This window comes from Gorilla gorilla, chromosome 18, assembly GCF_029281585.2.
Source record: "Gorilla gorilla gorilla isolate KB3781 chromosome 18, NHGRI_mGorGor1-v2.1_pri, whole genome shotgun sequence".
Taxonomy (NCBI): Eukaryota; Metazoa; Chordata; class Mammalia; order Primates; family Hominidae; genus Gorilla; species Gorilla gorilla.
Genome location: NC_073242.2, coordinates 115,067,263 through 115,088,037, shown reverse-complemented (window position 1 = coordinate 115,088,037; position 20,775 = coordinate 115,067,263). Strand labels below are relative to the sequence as shown.

General features: G+C 50.1%; 1 protein-coding gene across 1 annotated transcript in view; it reads left to right on the top strand.

The window, feature by feature from the left end:
- The window catches only part of COTL1 (coactosin like F-actin binding protein 1), a 52,550-nt gene extending 36,713 nt beyond the window's left edge, over window positions 1-15,837 (top strand). The window contains exon 4 of the mRNA XM_031002733.3: window positions 14,479-15,837. Within this exon, the coding sequence (XP_030858593.1) occupies window positions 14,479-14,589 (111 nt within the window). The 3' untranslated portion in view covers window positions 14,590-15,837. The remainder of the gene's footprint in view (window positions 1-14,478) is intronic.
- The last annotated feature ends 4,938 nt before the right edge of the window (window positions 15,838-20,775 follow it).

Genomic DNA, 20,775 nt, shown 5'->3' with positions numbered 1-20,775 from the left:
AGACTGTTCGCTGCCTTCAAAGGGTTTCAGCTGTTTATTTCTATGTGGAGTGTTTACGCTTCCTTAAGCCAGTGTTTTATGGAAGGACTGTATTTGCATAACCAGAAGGGCCTTTTTGGCCTGATGCATTTCACCTGGGCCTGGGCTCAGGCCGGGGGCACTTCTTGTTGCTCGTGTCATACATACATACATACATACATACATGTATTTATTTGTTTGTTTGTTTTTAGATGGAATCTCACTCTGTTGCCTAGGCTGGAGTGCAGTGGCGACATCTTGGCTCACTGCAGCCTCCGTCTCCTGGGTTCAGGCGATTCTCCTGCCTCAGCCTCTCAAGTAGCTGGGACCACAGGCGCCTGCCACCACGCCCAGCCTAATTTTTGTATTTTTAGTAGAGATGGGGTTTCACCATGTTGGCCAGGCTGGTCTCAAACTGACCTCAGGTGATCTGCCCGCCTCAGCCTCCCAAAGTGCTGGCATTACAGGCGTGAGCCACCGCGCCCGGCCTCATGTCATATATTCTTAAAACACAAATTGCACAATTGAAAAATAAAAAGCTCCCATGCAGCCTGTGAATGGTAGGATCAGGTATCGTATATGGAGGGCCAGGCTTATTCATCCATGAGCCGGGGGCTGTACTGACCCCAATATACAGATGAGGAAACTGAGGCTTAGAGAGGACTAGTTCTTGAGCCAAGGTGAGTGTTCAGGTGGAAGCCGGATGGTGGGGGACTGCAGGCCACTTTAAATGTGGGGCTTTCATAATGGGAGGGCAGTGAGGAACCCTGGGAAGATCTGAAACTCAAGAGCGATGCATCTGCTTTGCATCTGCTTTGTTGATCTTTTGCTAAAGAGGTTAAAAGCCCTTAGGGGAGCTGAAGTGGGAGGATTGCTTGAGCCCAGGAGTTCCAGACCAGCCTGGGCAATATAGTGAGACCCTGCCGCTACAAAAAATATATAAAAAAATTAGCCGAGCATGGTGTTATGTACCTGTAGTCCAAGCTACTCGGGAGGCTGAGCCCAGGAGGTCATGGATGCAGTGAGCTATGATCACACCACTGTGAGGATGCAGTGGCACTCCAGTGTGGGTGACAGTGCAAGACCTTGTCTCAAAAAAAAGTCTTAGAGGAAAAAACAGTCTCCTAGGAGAAAGAAGGAGATCCCTGCACCCTAGGTTTGGGCCTGGCATGTAAATAAAGCCACCTTAATAAGCAAAGAATTCTGCCCAGTGGGCTGTGACCTGGCTGCCCTCCAGCAAACTCCAGACCAGTGCCAGCCCTTGGCCAGCCTGCCCTAGCCTGGTACCTGCCCCAGGCACCTGCCAGCAGCTGGCCTCCGGACGCTGTGGCGCAGTGATGCCCGACACAGTCGCTAGCACGGTATACAGTCGCTGTGCCGTCAGGATGCAGCATTCGAATGTGTACAGGTCTTAACCTGAAGAAATGAATCTGGAGAGCTCTTTGTGTGTGAAGTGCATGTTTCCCAGCCTTCATGAAAGGCCGAAGGGTCACTGCACTCTACATCTTGCCCCTGTGTATGAGTGTCTTTCCTCCCCCTCTTCTCTTCCTCTTCCCTGGACCGCTGCATACTTTTGTCCACCTCTTGTCATTCTTTATTCTTGGACGTCTTGCCTCGTGAGATTCCCTTATGAAACAGGCACACACGCTCAGTCTTCGCCCCGTGGTGGTTTTATTCTAAGTCGCTGTGGTTTGCCGAAAGGGTTCCGACAAAATGCAGGAGCTAAGTGATCAGCCACTACCCCCCACCTCACACAGAGGGATCTGCCCCTTCCTGTGGAGCCCTTGCCACAGCCTTTAGCAGAGCAGAGATATAGCCTGTGTCCTTTGTCTTGACATTTCCTAAATGCTTTTTGTTTTTATAATTTTTTTTTGAGATGGCATTTTGCTCTTGTCACCCAGGCTGGAGTGCAGTGGCACGATCTCGGCTCACAGCAACCTCTGCCTCGTGGTGCAAGTGATTCTCCTGCCTCAGCCTCCCAAGAAGCTGGGACTACAGGTGTATGCCAACACACCCAGCTAATTTGGTATTTTTAATAGAGATGCCATGTTGGCCAGACTGGTTGCGAACTCCTGACCTCAGGTGATCTGCCTGCCTGGGCCTCCCGAAGTGCTGGGATTACAGGCATGAGCCACCATGCCCGGCCTGTTTCTATTATTGTAATGGCCAAATATTATTTTGTAAGTGGATGTAGTACAACATATGTAAGTCTGTGATACCCATTTTGTGTGTGTGCACACCTCTGTATGGTGGTGTGTGTGCATGCCTGTGTGTGGGAGTGGATGTGTGTGTGCCTGTGTGTCTATATGTGTATGTGTGTGCACTCCTGTGTATGAGTGTGGATGTGTGTGCATGCATGTGTATATGTGTGTACGCATGCTTGGATGTGCATGTGTGTGCATACCTGTGTGCCCCTGTGTGTGCATGCATGTATCTGTGTGTATGCATGCATGTGTCTGTGTGTTCATGCGTCTATGTGTGTATGCATGCCTGCATGTGCATGTGTGTGTGCATACCTGTGTTTCTATGCACCTGTGTGTGTATACGTTTGTGTGGACATATCCCTGTGTGTCTGTTTGTGTATGTCTGCACATGCCTGTATGTGCATGTGCATGTCTGCACATGCCTGTATGTGCATGTGCATGTATGTTTGTGAGAGGGTGTGTGCATGCCTGTGTGTGTGCACCTGTGTGGGTACATTCCTGTGTGTGTGTGTGCACACTTGTGTGGGTGCATGCCTGTGTGTGTGTGTATGCCTGCGTGTGTGTGTGTTGGTGTGTGCATATCTGTGTTTGTGTGCGTGCATGCCTGTGTGTGTCTGTTCCTCCACCTGGTGAGTTCCCTGGCATGGAGTGAATCCTGTCATCTGCTGGCTACTTCACTTCCTTTGTCCTCAATTTTCTCATCTGAAAAATATGTATGATAATATCTCATGGAATTGTGAAAATTCAGTAAGATACCATGTATAATAATTGCCTGGCGTATATGAAGTGTTACGAAGATAGTATTTACTTATTTATCCAACTTTTGCTGAAAAATGGAACAGCCTGGTATTTACTGGCAATGAACATCTTTGAGTATGTATGTTGTTATTTTAAAAAAATTCTGTTATTTCTTTGGGAAAAATCCCCAAACATAGATGTGGCTGAGGAATAAGAAATGCTGGGCACAGTTTTGATGGGGCAGAAGTTGAAGATCTGAACCTGGATTTAATCTCTAGCTTGTCAACTGATCAATAAGCTTGGGCTATTTGGAGCTCCGGGTTAAGGGAGATTCTGAGGTTAAGCCTGGACTCGGTGGGGAAAGTGCCATGATTAATTTGTGATGTCTGCTGTGGACACCGGAGAGAGGAGAGTATGTTTCCCGCATGCTTTCCATGCCTGGTCTAGATGAAGCTGTAGTTAGAAATTAGGCAAGGTGCGTTTGGGGCTTCTGTAAATCTCTGTGGTCAGGAAAGCCGAGCCTGAGACTCCAGGCAGTTGCCCAAATGCTGAAGAGGTCGGGGGCCCTGTCGGGGTCACAGATCCAGGCATAGGAACAGCCGCCCCTATTTGGTTTTGGCCAAAACACTCACAGCGTGCTTCTAGGACATCACAGTGTGCTTCTAGGACGCCATGCCTTCCATCTTCATTAGATGGTTACCCTGTGTCCACGCGAAATACAGCCGTGTGCCTCTGTCTTGGCTTTTGTTCCCCAAATACAGCAGGGTCGCGTCACTCCTGAGCTACGAGGGTTTGACACAGGTGCCTTTGTTCCTGAATCTGTCAAACCCTAGCCTGTGCCATTTTGATCTGTTAGTTTTTCCCTTTATCTATAATGACTCATGCCTATTATAAGAACCTGTTCCGGCCAGGCATGGTGGCTCATGCCTGTAATCCCAGCACTTTGGGAGACCGAGGCAGGCGGATCACCTGAGGTCAGGAGTTCAAGACCAGCCTGGCCAACGTGGTGAAACCCTGTCTCTACTAAAAATACAAAAATTAGCTGGGTGTGATGGCGCATGCCTGTAGTCCCAGCTACTTGGGAGACTGTGGCAGGACAATCGCTTGAACTTAGGAGGTGGAGGTTGCAGTGAGCCAAGATGGTACCACTGTGCTCCAGACTGGGCAATGGAGCAAGACTCTGTCTCAAAAAACCAAAACCAAAACCAAAACAAACAAACAAAAAAGAACCCATTCCTTTTGAGTAAATTATACCTTGCTGGTAGAGTTTTTAAAACCTCGGTCTTTCAAGCACTTTGAATAGTTGTGGGAGGGAGGTGTAGGGGCCTCGGTGGGGTTGGCAGCAGGTGCCCAGTGGGTTTCATAGCTGTGTGTTTTCATTTGGCTCCTGTTCCTTGGAGATTGCCTTGTCTCCTAGCAAGATTCAGGGTGCTGGGGACTGTGGCTGTGTTTCTTCAGCAGTTCAGAGTCTTTGGTTTATTGTTCATCATCACCCACTTGTGGAAAAGACACATTCATGTGTCCAGCACATGCCTTGTCTATCCCCGGCTCCATCTTATGCCTGTGGGAGGGGAGATTCTAGTCCCCACACCGTGTTGCGAGGGTTTGGGAAGGACCTGAAGCCAGCAGGCAGCCTTCGTTGTGAGAGCTATGCTCTGATCCCAAAGCTGACTTTTCCATGCCAGGTTTCCCCATTGCCCTAGGATCTGGTGTCCCTGGTGGAACTTCGTCCCGTGTCTATGCACTCTGGAGGCTTAGGTGTAGGATCCCTGGATGACTGGTGGGGAAAGGCTGGGGGACCCTGTTGTCCAGCCTTCTTCTTTCACAGAGGTGGAAACCAGGGCCCAGAGCCATTAAATACTGCCTTCCGGGCATTTCAGAGCCCGCTGCTTCTATTTTTCTATTCTCAGTCTGTCAGGGAGACCAGTAAGTACCAGAATTTTGACTTCCCAGAGCCTAGGAGAGTGTATGGCATATGACAGGTGTTTATTAATGTGTGTTCGTGGAAAGAACAAATTGTGTCGCTTTCATTGTCTTTCAATACAATGAAGATCAGTTCCTCTCCTGGGCCCCACTTCATAGAAATATGCATTCCTGACTTCACAAATGGAACTGCCCAAGAATCCCCACTCATGTTTTCTCCCTGGAGCTTCCCCTGCACCCACATTCTCTGCATTGGTTAGGAATATCCTCACAGGCGAAACACTCCTGAATAGCAGACCCTACACTTGTACCCCGACAGGCCTCCTTGTTCCCTGAAGCTAACCCTGGGCCTGGCTTTGGGGTTTGCAGCCGGATTTGTCATCTTCTGTCTGCCAGTTTCACTGACTTGGTTATTCCAAGGAATTCGTGGGACTTCCCTTTGTTAAAAAATAAACGTTAGGAATGAGAAGAGGAACTAGCTACTGCCTGTGTCTTCACTCTGAGTGACTGAGGGAACTTCATTAAATCTCAGATTCCCCTAACGATCCTGAGAATGAAGGTGAACCCACAGTCCTGTAGAACATTCTCTCTGACTGTTGAGCACTCCGCTTTGTACCAGGTGTTCTCATCAAGTGTGCAAGCCCCTTTTGTGCTCATACGACCCTCACAACAGCCCTAGGATGTGAAGCTGCTATTGTCCCCATTTGCAGATGAGGAGACTCAGGCTCAGGGAGGTTGAGTCCCCAGGGAGGCTCAGGCCACTGGAGATGCCTGTGGACAAGGGTGCCTGTTTGTATTTGGCCTGGACCTGCTCCCAGCATGCTGGGGTTTAAACCTGGGCAGTTGGGAGCCATTAAAAAATGAAAAGGGGTCAGGTGTGGTGGCTCATGCCTGTGATCCCAGCACTTTGGGAGGCCAAGGCGGGGAGGTTACTTGAGGCCAGGAGTTCGAGACCAGTCTGGCCAACATGATGAAACCCTGTCTCTAATAAAAATACAAAAATGAGCCGGCCGTGGTGGTACGTGCCTGTAATCCCAGCTACTTCAGAGGCTGAGGCAGGAGAATTGCTTGAACCTGGAAGTGGAGGTTATGCTGAGCTGAGATTGCACCACTGCACTCCAGTCTGGGCGACAGAGTGAGACTCCGTCTCAAAAAATGAAAATAAATAAAAATAAAAATGAAAAGGATGGGCTGGGCATGATGACTCACACCTGTAATCCCAGCACTTTGGGAGGCTGAGGCGAGTGGATCACCTGAGGTCCGGAGTTCAAGACCAGCCTGGCCAACATGGTGAAACCCCGTCTCTACTAAAAATACAAAAGTTAGCCAGGTGTGATGGTGGGCGCCTGTAATTCCAGCTACTCGAGAGGCTGAGGCAGGAGAATCGCTTGAACCCGGGAGGTGGAGGTTACAGTGAGCTGAGATTGCACCACTGCACTCCAGCCTAGGTGACAAGAACAAAAACTTCATCTCAAAAGATAAATAAATAAATGAGAAAAGAATGATTTAAAACCAAGACAGGAGAACATGCACTTTAAAATCCAGCCTTGCAAATAGACGGCTAGACTCTGTACAGAGCCCCTGTACCTAACCCGTACCCTCTGCTATATTACCCTCCTCAGAAAGATGGAGACAGGTTTCATTGGATGTTTATTTTGCATCTTTCAGGCATGAATCTATAAGCACTTGAGAAAGGTCACAGGGACAAAACTTGTCTTCATTCATGACCAGCCTGGCCAACATGGTGAAACCCCGTCTCTACTAAAAATACAAACATTAGCCAGGCGTGGTAGTGGTTGTCTGTAATCCCAGCTACTCAGGAGGTAGAGGCAGGAGAATCACTTGAACCCGGGAGGCAGAGGTTGCAGTGAGCTGACCGCACCATTGCACTCCAGCCTGGGCAACAGAGTAAGAGTCCGTCTCAGAAAAAACAAAAACAAAAAAACTGGTCTTCCACTTGCTGGTTGCATAATTCCAAACCATTCGAGCAGCTTCAGCTGCTTGGAGTGAGACTTCATCGGATGAGGCCCTTGGAAAAAAATCCTGCTTTGGCAAGAAAAGAGAAGTCCCCCGTCTGGCAGCTATGAGAGAGCGACACCGAGTTCCCAGACAAAACAAAGAGCTTTCATCAGCCACAGGTGACGGTGCTCCCAGACTGACACATGTTGCTGTGCAGTCTCTGGCAGGTTGTGGCAGCTGCCTCGAGGACTTGGCAGTCTAGAGCAGCCCCTGGAGGCGGGATGTGGGGAGAAAGTAGGGCTGGCACCAGGAACGCATCCCCAGGGCCCTGCCGGGAAGTTGCTCTGTCCCCTGGGATGAATTGTGTCCCCTCTCTGGGTTGTTGCTGGTCCTCTACATAATGAAGAGGTGAATGGCACGTCTCAAGGGTGGAGTGCAGTGGTGCGATCATGGCTCACGGCAGCCTCTACCTCCCAGGCTCAAGTGATCTTCCTGCCTCAGCCTCCCAAGTAGCTGGGACAACAGGCACACACCACCACTGTTGGTTATTTATTACTATTATTATTATTATTATTTGTAGAGAAAGGGTCCCACTGTTCCCCAGGCTAGTCTTGGAACTCCGGGGTTCAAGCGATTCTCCCTTCTCGACCTCCCAAAGTGCTTGGGATTACCGGCGTGAGCCACAGCGCCCCACCTCCCTTCACCATTTTGTTCAGCTGAAACACAATTTACATAGAGTAAAACGCACAGATCTTAGGAATACTACTCGATGAGTGTGCGTGTGTATGTGTGTGTGTGTGTGTGTGTATGTATATATATATATATATTTTTTTTTTTTTTTGAGACAGAGTTTCGCTCTTGTCACCCAGGCTGGAGTGCAATGGTGCGATCTAAGCTCACTGCAACTTCCGCCTCCCCAGTTCAAGCGATTCTCCCGCCTCTCACACCCAGCTAATTCTTTGTATTTTTAGTAGAGATGGGGTTTCACCATGTTGGCCAGGCTGGTCTTGAACTGCTGACCTCAGGTGATCCACTCACCTCGGCCTCCCAAAGTGCTGGGCATGAGCCACTGCATCTGGCCCAAGTTTTGTGTATTTTGAATGTTCATGATGCATACCTTTGAAGCCACCACCCAGATCTGGACATGGCACAGATGTCCACCCCCCTCAGATGGGCTCTAATGCTCTGCGATTCATGATTCTCTTTGCCTGATCACATTATTCTTTCAGACGCTTTCATGTTCTGTCTAGACCTGCGCTGTTGCCGGCCACGTGTGGCCACTGAGCGCCTGAAAGCGCACCCAGCCATATCAGTGTGTGCCGTATACCTGGAGGGCACGCAGTGTTTCTAAGGCTGGGTTCAAAAGAAATGAATGTAAAGGACCTCGTCAATAACTTTTAGCATTGATTACATTGTGGAAATGACAATATTTTGCATATATTGGATTAGATAAAATACTATTAAAATAAATGGCACTGGTTTCTTTTTTACATTTTTCAGTGTGGCTAGTAGCAAATTGAAAATTCCTGGCCAGGCACAGTGGCTCACGCCTGTAATTCTAGCACTTTGGGAGGCCGAGGTCAGTGGATCACTTCAGCTCAGGAGTTTGAGACCAGCCTGGGCACCATGGTAAAACCCCATTATCTACCAAAAAAAAAAAAAAAAATTAGTCGGGCATGGTGGTGTGTACCTGTAGTCCCGGCTACTTCAGTGGCTGAGGTGGTAGGATTGCTTGAGCACAGGCGGTGGAGGTTGCAGTGAGCTGAGATTGCACCAGTGCACTCCAGCCTGGCAGCGGGGGTGACAGAGTGAGACCTGTCTAAAAAAAAAAGGAAAGAAAGAAAATTCAAACTTCTGGCCTTTGGGAGGCCAAGATGGGTGGATCGCTTGAGCCCAGGAGTTGGAGACCAGCCTGGGCAACATGACGAAACGACGTCTCTACAGAAAAATACAAAAATCAGCTGGACGTGGTGGCTTGTGCCTGTATTTCTAGCTACTAGGAAGGCAGAGGTGGGAGGATCGCTTGAACCTAGGAGGTTGAGCCTGCAGTGAGCCGAGATCGCACCACTGCACGCCAGCTTGGGTGACAGAGTGAGACTGTGTTTCAAAAAAAGAATAATTAACATTCTGGATGTGTCCGCATTGCTTTAGGCCCTGGAAGTCTCCTTCTGATGAAGGACTTGCCTCCTGAGTCTTGCCACCTGCCCCTGCCCCCGTGGGTGTTGGTGGCATGTGGGTGCTGGCAAGTGCTGTGTCTTGAGGAGGTGTGTGTGGTGGAGGGGTGGCCACACTTTGCATGCATATGTTCCCTGTGGTTTCCAGCCTCAGGTGCAAGGCAGACTTCAGCTGCTCCACGCAGGCTCCCTCCAGTTTCAGGCATTGCTCCCAAGTCAGAGTCCGTCTGCCCAGAGCCGTTTTTGCTCAGCTTCTGCCTCATTTTGAAGACATGCAATGAAGCCGCCTCCCCAGTGGTGCTTGCAACTCCCTTATCTCATGGGAGCCGCTGGAAGGCGTGGAGGTGGAGAGGTGTGGAGGTTGTTTTCAGTTGGTTTTTAGGCTGAGGCTCAGGTTAGACATTTTGGGGACATTCTGTGGAGTCCACGCCCTGAATGGAAGGTGCTGGCTCACCTTTGTAAGCCTCTGGGGGCTTGGGAGCAGCCCGTGTAGGATGGAGGCCTGCTAGTACCCCCTCCACGCGGCCTGACCACCTGGGCCCCTGCAGAGTTGCTGCTGGCCCTATAGAAGGTGGGAGCGGCTCAGTGTCCACTCAGGAGCAGGCTGGGGTCCAGCTCTGGCTCCAAGGGAAGTGACCACTGTTGGTCACAGGCCTGTCTCACCCATGTGTCCACGTGACGTCCAGGCAGTGGGCCCGTGCGTGACCAGTCTGCCGGTGAGGTGACAGCGGGGAGCCGGTCCCAGGGGGATGATTGGATAGAGATGTAGACACTTTATTTGGAAGTTGCTAGGAGTCACTGCCAGGCTCAAAGAACGGGGAAGGGGTGGACAAGACACAGGAGCAGCACGAGGAGGAGACACAAAGAGGGGAGGGAAGCCGATGGGCAGGGGGGAGAGATGAGCGGACCCAGGTGCAAGGGTGGAGAGCAGTGGGCTGGGGCATGACTGCCGCTTAACCAGCCTCATGGTGTCACTCGCCAAGCCTCAGTTTCCCCTTCTGAATTGAGGGGCAAGAGATGACCTCTAAGGACCACCAACCCTGCTGTCTATGAGGCCATGGTGATACTAAGGCCCAGAGGGAGCCCGGACCTCCAGTGTCCTCCGTCCATCCATCCTCTCTGCTTGGCTTTGCACTGGCGTGGGCTGCATCGAGTCCCAGACTGTACACCTTGGCAGTCACGCGGCGGGGGCTCTCGTGTGAGGAGGGGAGCAGAGCCAAATGCACCAGCTGTGAGCCAGACTGAAGGTGAAGGGAGCCAACAGGCTCATGTCTGAATACAAGGTCTTCAGCCCACCCCTGAAGGCAGTATGTCAGGATTCTTCTGAACAGAGAATCTGGGGTCTGTTCTAAAGGGGCCTAGAGCATGGCCACGGTCACTGTAGCTTCAGAAATGTTTAAAGTTTTGTCTTTCTTGGTCATTGGAAGAGGCAAAAAATGAAAAAAAAAAGCAGGAATGAGGGAAGACTCAATTTTGCACATTCTGTCTGTGTTCCCCTGAGGATAAATTGGAAATGAAATAGGAATACAGGACTTTTAGGTATGAGCCAGTTCAGTGTGTTAAGACACTTGCTTTCTAACCCTTCGCTTTTTGGCAGTAATCGGATTGCTGGACGACTTGTCTTTTAAGACCTCTCTAAGTACTGATGATAAAAACAGCCCTTCAACAGGGAAAATAACCTTCCATTCTATTTTCTACTGAGCAGAGAGGAAAGAACATCAGCTGAGCCAGGAGGGTTATCAAGTTGCAGGATGACCCTGTTTATCTTGTGAGATTCAGTTTGCTTTAAACGTTTTCAGAGCTCATATGGTTGCTTTTGTATATACTTTTGTTTGTACAACTTGGAATCATTTTTCTGCAAATCTTTTGATTTTAAATATGTCTCTGGTATGTAGTACAAGGTTTGAGGGGTTTTTTTTTTGTAGTTTGAAACATAGCATTTTTAAAGGTAATTTTGTTCATTTACATTTATTGTTATGTTTTACTAGATCTGCTGCCTGTTTTGCTTCTTTTAGTTTCATTACGATTTGATTGCCTAAGTACTCGTGGTTTTAGGCTGGCCTATGCCTAGCTCCATGTATCTTTCATTTGAGATTTCTTAGACCTTATCAAACTTATTTTTCTTTTTTTGAGATTGAATCTCGCTCTGTTGCCAGGCTGGAGTGCAGTGGCGCCATCTCGGCTCACTGCCATTTCTGCCTCCCAGGTTCAAGCCATTCTCCTGCCTTAGCCTCCTGAGTAGCTGGGATTACAGGCGCGCGCCACTACACCCAGCTGATTTTTATATTTTTAGTAGAGACGGGGTTTCACCATGTTGGCCAGGCTGGTCTCGATCTCCTGACCTCATGATCTGCTCTCAGCCTCCCAAAGTGCTGGGATTACAGGCATGAGCCACCATCCATGGCTCTCAAACTTATTTTTCTTAATCTAAATCTTCTAATAGCTAACCGACTGGAACTTCAAGTGTTCTTATTTCTGTAGATTGCCATATATAGCTATCACAAAGCAGAGGAACTTTGGACTTTTCTTCTATAAGCATCTTAAGCTGTTGGCTTCCTCCTTCTGAAAGCTCTCTGCCCCTCCCTCATGCCGTGGGGCTCAGGGTTGAGAAATACATTAATTCTCAATTCTCCTTTCTGGCTCTTACATCCAACTTGTGTTCTTTCATTGCACGGATCACATACAGTTAGTAACACACTGTAGTGGGGTGGGAACAGAAAGGATCTCAAGGGTGTTCTGTCATTCTGGGCAAATCTCTCCAAGCCCAGCCCATGAGTCTTATCTTCAAAAAGTAAAATAAAATAAAGCTAATATACTGAGGGCTGAACGAGAACATGAGTGAGGCTGTTCCTGGCACACATCAGCTGCTTGATAAAAATTAACCTACCGTTCTCCACTTTGTTAGTGTTCTCAGTGGCTTTGCGCGCCAAATGCATTGTCTTTTTATTGTAAAGCTTGACTTCGGGGATGCTCCTGGGCTCATCATTCTTGGCGATATGGCGACTTTTTTGTTTTTTATTTTTTAATTGTGGTGGAATTCATTTAACATAAAATGAACCTTTTTATGTTTATTTATTTATTTTGAGATGGATCTCACCCTGTTGCCGAGGCTGGAGTGCAGTGTGGCACGATCTTGGCTCACTGCAACCTCCGCCTCCTGGGTTCAAGCGATTCTCCTGCCTCAGCCTCCCCAGTAGCTGGGATTACAGGCGCCCGCCACCACGCCTGGCTGATTTTTGTATTTTTAGTAGAGATGGGGTTTCGCCATGTTGGCCAGGCTGGTCTCGAACTCCTGACCTCAGGTGATCTGCCTGCCTCGGCCTCCAAAGTGCTGGGATGACGGGCGTGAGCCACTGCACCTGGCCCAAACCATTTTAAAGTGTACAATTCAGTGGCTTTCAGAACATTCACAGTGTTGTGCAAGCCCTACCTCTGTCTGGTTCCAAAACTTTTTCATCACCCCAAAAGGAGATGGTGGCTCTTTCAAGACGCCAGCTTTGGCATCAACTGGACCTTCTGGTTGTCTGACTTTGGACAAGCATTGTAATTTCCAGCCTTTGTTTCCTCACCTTTAAAATGGAAATAATGTTGATCACCTTACGGGCCTTTTTAAAAAGAACTTGATGGAGGTACAATGTATGTACCACAAAATCAAGTCATCCTAAGTGTACTTTTTCAGTACTTTTTCGTGAATTTGTGGAGTTGTGCACCCATTACCACAATCCCAATTTTAGAACGTCTCTATCATTTCCTGTTCCCATCTCCAGCTCTGTGTAACCACGAGTCTGCTTTCTGTCTGTATGGGTTTGCCTTTTTTAGACATTTATACCAATGGCAGCTGATAGTACATGGTCTTCATGCCTTTCTTCTTTCACTCAGCATCATATTTCCGAGGTTCATCCATGTAGTTGCGTGTGGCGGCGCTTCATTCCTCTCTGTGGCTGAGGAATATTCCATTGTGTGGACGGACCGTGTTTTGATAATCCATTCTTCTGTTGATGGACATAGGGGTTGCTTCCACCTTCCATGATTCATATTTACTACTGTGTGTCATTCTCAGTACTGTGGCACTGTGCTGGTACACATAAGTGCTTAATAATTGTGGTTAGCCGGGCGTGGTGGCTCACGCCTGTAGTGCCAACAGCTTGGGAGGCCAAGCTGGACGGATCACTTAAGGACAGGAGTTTGAGACCAGCCTGGCCAACGTGGCGAAACCCTGCTTCTACTAAAAATACAAAAATTAGCTGGGTGTGGTGGCAGACGCCTGTAGTTCCAGCTACTTGGGAGGCTGAGACATGAGAATGGCTTGAACCCTGGGGGCAGAGGTTGCAGTGAGCCAAGATTGCGCCACTGCACTCCAGCCTGGGCAACAGGCTTTTCTCTCAAGAAAAAGAAAAATGGTGGTCATTGTTTATGTTATTTCCTTAGGGGCTTTTTTTTTAATGTGGATGATTTTCTTACCTTTAGACTTGTTATTTGTGGTTTTGATAGCTTTTTTTTGTCAAGCTGTCCGTCATCATCCTGAAATTTTGTTTGTTAAAGTCTTATGATCCACATATGGCAGTAACTGTGTATCATCATGGCTTAGGGCCGTCTGATAAGCCAGGCCACCTGGTTCCCTCATTCATGCCACAAGCGTTTACTGAGTGCACCATGGGTGCCTGCAGGTTCTATGGGTGAAACCTGTGTACTCCAAGAGGAAAGAGTGACTGCATCCATTTTGCTGAGCCCTGTAGCCCCACAGCCTGGCGTGGTATTTGTTGAATGAAGGCAGAGCCTCTACCCTCGTGTAACTCAGTGCGGGTGGAGAGCCCATGGCAGACCCAGGACTGGAGGCTCCTGCGTCATTAGGAACATTGGTGGCTGAAGCTTGCTTGTCCCAGCTGGCGAGAGCCAATTACGCCTGTCTCCTTCCACCTCCACGTATGGTGACATCACTTTGACAGCTTGACATCAGCCACTGTGGGACTATTTACATCATGGAAATGGGCAAAAGACACCAATCTGAGCTTTTGTCCTTTTTTTTTTTGGAGTGCCTGGTGTTAAACATTTACCAGCGCCCGTGTGCCTTTCCAACCTCGTAACCTATTATTTTCCTGACGAGATAGTTTTTTACAGATGAGGAAGTTGAGGCACAGAGAATTGAAGGGACTTGGCCAAGGTAGCAGCCAAAATTCAAGCCCCAGCTTCCTCGGGCCATTCCCACGGACATGGGAAGACGCAGCATCAGATCTGCCCCACTCCCTCCTCCCAGTCAGGTTTTTTCTGCCAGATGACTCTGCTGTTCGATTTCCATTGACTCTGCTGCTGAATTTCCATTGACTGACTCTGCTGCTGAATTTCCATTTCCATCTCTCATCAGGGTTTTCAGTGCTTTGCTTCCCAGTGTGTTGCCTGAGCCACCCTCACATCCTGTGCCTTCCTTCTTAATAGGAACGCTGTGTTTTCCTTTGTTCTTGCAGAATTTCGCTAAGGAGTTTGTGATCAGTGATCGGAAGGAGCTGGAGGAAGATTTCATCAAGAGCGAGCTGAAGAAGGCAGGGGGAGCCAATTACGACGCCCAGACGGAGTAACCCCAGCCCCCGCCACACCACCCCTTGCCAAAGTCATCTGCCTGCTCCCCGGGGGAGAGGACCGCCGGCCTCAGCTACTAGCCCACCAGCCCACCAGGGAGAAAAGAAGCCATGAGAGGCAGCGCCCGCCACCCTGTGTCCGCAGCCCCCGCCTTCCTGCTTCCCTTAGAACCCTGCCGTGTCCTATCTCATGACGCTCATGGAACCTCTTTCTTTGATCTTCTTTTTCTTTTCTCCCCCTCTTTTTTGTTCTAAAGAAAAATCATTTTGATGCAAGGTCCTGCCTGCCATCAGATCCGAGGTGCCTCCTGCAGTGACCCCTTTTCCTGGCATTTCTCTTCCACACGACGAGGTCTGCCTAGTGAGATCTGCATGACCTCACGTTGCTTTCCAGAGCCCGGGCCTGTTTTGCCATCTCAGTTTTCCTGGGCCCTGCTTCCTGTGTACCACTGAGGGGCAGCTGGGCCAGGAGCTGCACCCGGTGCCTGCAGCCTTCATAAGCACACACGTCCATTCCCTACTCAGGCCCAGACCTCCTGGTATCTGCCCCGGGCTCCCTCATCCCACCTCCATCCAGAGTTGCCTAAGATGCATGTCCAGCATAGGCAGGATTGCTCGGTGGTGAGAAGGTTAGGTCTGGCTCAGACTGAATAAGAAGAGATAAAATTTGCCTTAAAACTTGCCTGGCAGTGGCTTTGCTGCACGGTCTGAAACCACCTGTTCCCGCCCTCTTGACCGAAATTTCCTTGTGACACAGAGAAGGGCAAAGGTCTGAGCCCAGAGTTGACGGAGGGAGTATTTCAGGGTTCACTTCAGGGGCTCCCAAAGCGACAAGATCGTTAGGGAGAGAGGCCCAGGGTGGGGACTGGGAATTTAAGGAGAGCTGGGAACGGATTCCTTAGGTTCAGGAAGCTTCTGTGCAAGCTGCGAGGATGGCTTGGGCCGAAGGGTTGCTCTGCCCGCCGCGCTAGCTGTGAGCTGAGCAAAGCCCTGGGCTCACAGCACCCCAAAAGCCTGTGGCTTCAATCCTGCGTCTGCACCACACATTCAAAAGGATCGTTTTGTTTTGTTTTTAAAGAAAGGTGAGATTGGCTTGGTTCTTCATGAGCACATTTGATATAGCTCTTTTTCTTTTTTTCCTTGCTCATTTCGTTTTGGGGAAGAAATCTGTACTGTATTGGGATTGTAAAGAACATCTCTGCACTCAGACAGTTTACAGAAATAAATGTTTTTTTGTTTTTCAGAAAACAGTTTGGTTTCTGATTTGTCCTACAAAGTTTTTTTTTTTTTTTGCTGTAAAAACAAAGGCAGTCATCATCGCCTTCAGATTTTAATAGGTGTTTGCGGAGCTGCTGAGGCTGGGCACATTCACATTCAATAGCTTATTTAATTCTTAGCAACCATAAGAAACAGGTGCTGCTTTTGTCCCCATTTCCTGAAATCTGAGGCTCAGAGGGACTCATTCACCCGAGGTCACCCAGATAGAAAGTGGCAGAGCTGGGATTTTTTTTTTTTTTTTGGTGACAGAGTCTCACTCTGTGGCCCAGGCTGGAGTGCAGTGGGGAGATCTCAGCTCACTGCAACCTCCAACTCCCAGATTCAAGAGATTCTCCTGCTTCAGCCTCCATAGTAGCTGGGATTGCAGGTACCCGTCACCATGCCTGGCTAATTATTGTATTTTTAGTAGAGATGGAGTTTCGCCAGGCTGTTGGCCTGGCTGGTCTCGAGCTCCTGACCTCAGGTGATCTGCCCGTCTTGGCCTCCCACAGTGTTGGGATTACAGGCGTGAGCCACCACACCCGGCCAGAGCTGGGATTTGAACTGCGATCTCTTGAAGTCCCTGGTGCTGTGGCTTGTGAGGGGAGCGGGGAGGCCACACATTTGGGATAGCGATGGGACCACAGGTAGTGATTCTTTTTGAGTGGCCAGAACTCCCCTGTCTGCCTTTTTAGGAAAAGCCAGAGAAAGCATCTTCCTCGTTGGCCGTGACATCCTTTCCGAGGTTATCCTACAGCTGAGAAACTGGACTTCCAGCACACCAGACCCTGTGGGAGCCCAGAATCAGGGCAGAGGAGTTTCAGACACAGACAGCGGGGCTTGGAGGAGCTGAGTGTGGGGCAGGGAGGGTGCGGAGAGAGGGCAGAAGCCGAAATCAGGGCAGGAAGGAATCCTACAAGGTATGGGCAAGGCCCTGATCATGCTGCCCAGGGTGGCAGGGGGCCATAGGTCACCACCCTCCCCAGCCCCAGCCCTCCCCAGCCACGTCTGGGTTCTAATTTCTGCTCATCTGTTCACAGCTGTGTGGATTTAGGCAATTTAGTTAACCTCTCAGCCTCGGTTTCCTCATCTGCAAAATAGACAACATTGCCTAAGTGTAGAAAGGCTTAAGGAGCAGCGAGGATTGTGCAGGCAAAGGGCGCCTGTCAGGGTGCAGTGTTCTTATCTCACGCCTGCCACTGGTCTTGTTAGCTCTGTGGGCTTCCGTCTTTTCCTATACCCAGAGCTGAGGGAGCTAAACTAGGTCCGTTGCCAGTGCACGGGTTTTAGCTCCGTTCAGAACATGGGCTCAGTAGGTGCATGACTTCATGTCACTCATGCACTCTGTCCCGCAAGCCTTCCATCCTCTCCTGGAATCTCCTGGTCAGCCAAGCCCTCCTCCAGGCCCACTGCCCACCCCACTCCCTGCCCCAAAGCAGACGAGAAAGAATGAGCAGCTCTCAAATCTGCCCCTAGGCCTGTGGTCTCATCCCTGGCTGTGAATTAGGATCACTGGGAGCTTTGAAAATACAGATGAGGCCTCTATCCCAGACTAGTGAAATCGGAGTGCCAGACTCAACGAACGCCAGCTTTTCCTTTCCAGACAGCTGCAGAAGTGGCCCTGATCCCGGGCAGGAGGGGCTGGAAGGGAGGCCTGCCTCTCCCTCTGTGGGTTCCTCTCGTGAGTGGAATCTTGTTTGTTTTTATTTTGTTAGTTTTGAGACAGGGTCTCACTCTGCCACCCAGGCTGGAGTGCAGTGGCACAATCACAGCTCACTGCAGTCTCCATCTCCTGGGCTCAATAGATCCTTCTGCCTCAGCCTCCTGAGTAGCTGGGACTACAGGTGTGCACCACCATGCCCAGCTAAGTTTTGTATTTTTTGTAGATAGGAGGGCTCCCTATGCTGCCCAGGCTGGTCTCAAACTCCTGGACTTGAGCGATCCTCCCACCTCAGCCTCTCAGAGTGTAGGGCTTACAGGCGTGAGCCACTGCACCCAGCCATGACTGGAATCTTGAAGGGCAAGTGCAGACAGGTTTATTGAGCACCTACTATGTGCCAGGCACTGGCCTAGGTATGGGGATTTGATGATGAACAAACTCAGACAGCCCCCACCCTCAAGGAGGCTGAGTCTAGCAGGGACGATGGATATTAATCAGCTTGTCCCACCAGAGGGTGTGTGTTTCCAGATGAGGATAAGTCTCCTTCAGAGAAAAAAGCCCAGGTTCCATGAGAGCTCACGAGGGCCCTGGATCTGGCTAGGGTATGGGGGAGGGCTTCCCTAAGGAGGTGGTACCTGAGCCGAGAACGCGGGGAAGGGAGGGGAGGAACAGGAAAGCGTGGACATAAGCTGCATGGAATGTTTGCCCACGGGTGAGCCAGGGTCTGAAGCAGCTTGTTTGTGTGTCAAGGAGCTTGGCTTTAACTTGAAAACTGCAGCTTGGGCCTTTGCTGGGGATCCCAAGGGATCATGAGACCATTGAAGGCAGAGAAACCTTGCCTTTTTTTTTTTTTTCTGAGGCAGAGTCTTGCTCGGTCACCCAGGCTGGAGTGCAATGGCGCTATGTCGGCCCACTGCAACCTCTGCCTCCTGGGTTGCAGCGATTCTCCTGCCTCAGCCTCCCCAGTAGCTGGGGTTACAGGCGCCCGCCACCACGCCCCGCTAATTTTTGTGTTTTTAGTAGAGACAGGGTTTCACCATGTTGGCCAGGCTGGTCTCTAACTCCTGACCTTGTGATCCACCCACCTCGGCCTCCCAGAGTGCTGGGATTACAGGCGTGAACCACCACACTCAGCCCTATTTCTCAGCTGTGCCAGGTGTTTATACCCCACAGGTTATCTGGGGCTGGTGAGGGAGTCCAGGCCCAGGGTGTGGCCCTGGCTGGGGGAAAGTTCCCGTGCAGCTCCTGCCCTGAGGATGGGCTGCCCTCGTTGAAATCTTTCTGTTCCCCATTTCTTAGTGAACCATAAAAGAGAGAAACAAGAAGCAGAAAATGTGCACAGTCCAAGTGATGTAGAAAGAATTTTTTGAAAGAACCAGAAACGGCCGCGGCCACCAGATGACTCAGTAAGAGACAGGAGGCAGCACAGCCGTGGCTCAGAGCTCAGCCTTGGGCTCAGGTTTGAGTCCAAGGTCCATGGTTCACCTGCCAGATGACCTTGGCCAGTAGTGTCACCTCTCTGAGCCTCAGTTTCCCCCTCTAAAGATCACAGCACTTCCCTCATGCATTTATTACAAGGACTAAGTGAGCTGAGCCTTGTCAGGTGCTTAGCGTGATGTGATCTGTTAGATTCCGATGGGGACTCTGCACAGTCCTGGGGGACCATCCTTGTTTGGGGCAAGGGCTGTGGCCATGAACAGCTCAGGCCTAACCCTGAGGCAGTGATGGAGCCGTCTGATCCTTCTACCCCTGCTTGTCAGTGTCGCCGCCCGTGGGCTGCTGCTACGAATCTAGGGCTTGGCTGGCATCACTTTGGGTACACAAATGTCTCCACCTGGGCAGGGCTTGGGAGGGAGCAAAAGACATGGCTCTTCGATCCCTGTTGGGAAGGTGGGGCTGGGACTGGGAACCAGCACGGTGTGAGGGGAATGGTTGGAACCCGAGTTCCCCACCTACAGGCCGTGTGACCTTAGGCAGGATGCTTGCCTCCTCTGAGGAGTTCCCAAGGTAAGTCACACAGCTACACGAGGTTCAGCCGGGCAGGGATGTACCAGTCTCTTGGAAGGGGGGTCACCAAGTGTTTGTGAAGAGAAATACAGCCTACCACACACTCCTAGGAAACAGCTGAGCCAGGATTTGAACCCAGGCAGTGCCGAGTTCAAGCATCTTTTCGTGAGGTCATGCTGTAGGATCTCACAGAAGTGAATGAATGAGTGAGCCCTAACATTCTGTGCAATGGAAAGAGACTGGTTAGTCTGCCGGGGTCCTCAGCTGCCTCATGGACCAGGACAACAGCACTCCCCAGCACTCCCTCGGCAGGTGCTCCCTGCAGGCTGGAGGAAGGATGGAGCAGGAATTTCAGTAATCCAGGTTGCTATCCAAAGAGGAAGAAGGACCAGGCGGTCATACTTCACCGTGGCCAGGTGTCCCAACAGCATAAAAACAAAAGCTAGCCAGGCGCAGTGCACACACCTGTAGTCCTAGGTACTTGAGGCTCAGGCAGGAGACACCTTGAGCCCAGGAGTTCTGGTCTGCGGTGCACTGTGCTGACCAGGTGGCATCAATACAGTGAGACTTTCTGGGAGCGAGAGAAGCTTGGGTTGCTTTCAGCTCCGAGATTCCTCCCAGCCTGACAGATGAGGCACCTGCAACATTCCATTTTTGTTTGAATGTAACTAAATTCCTTTTTTTTCTTTTCTTTTCTTTTTTTTTTTTTGAAGCAGAGTCTCCCTCTGTCGCCCAGGCAGGAATGCAGTGGCACGATCTCTGCCTCCCAGGTTCAAGCGATTCTCCTGCCTCAGCCAAGTAGCTGGGATTATAAGCACCCGCCACCATGCCCAGCTAATTTGTGTGTGTGTGTGTGTGTGTTTTGTTTTGTTTTTTGAAACAGAGTCTCACTCTGTCGCCCAGGCTGGAGTGCAGTGGCGCGATCTCGCCTCACTGCAACCTCCGCCTCCCGGGTTCAAGCAATTCTCCTGCCTCAGCCTCCTGAGTAGCTGGGATTGCAGGTGTGTGCCACCACGCCTGGCTAATTTTTGTGTTTTTGGTAGAGATGGGGTTTCACCATGCTGGCCAGGTTGGTCTCAAACTCCTGACCTCAGGTGATCTGCCCACCTCGGCCTCCCAAAGTGCTGGGATTACAGGCATGAGCCACCACACCTGGCCAAATAAATTCTTAAGTCATGAAACTAAGGGAAAATTTTTTTCAGAGCTTTTTTTTCTTCAGGATTATACCTTAAATTTGAGCCTTTCCTTGCCCATCAGAACAG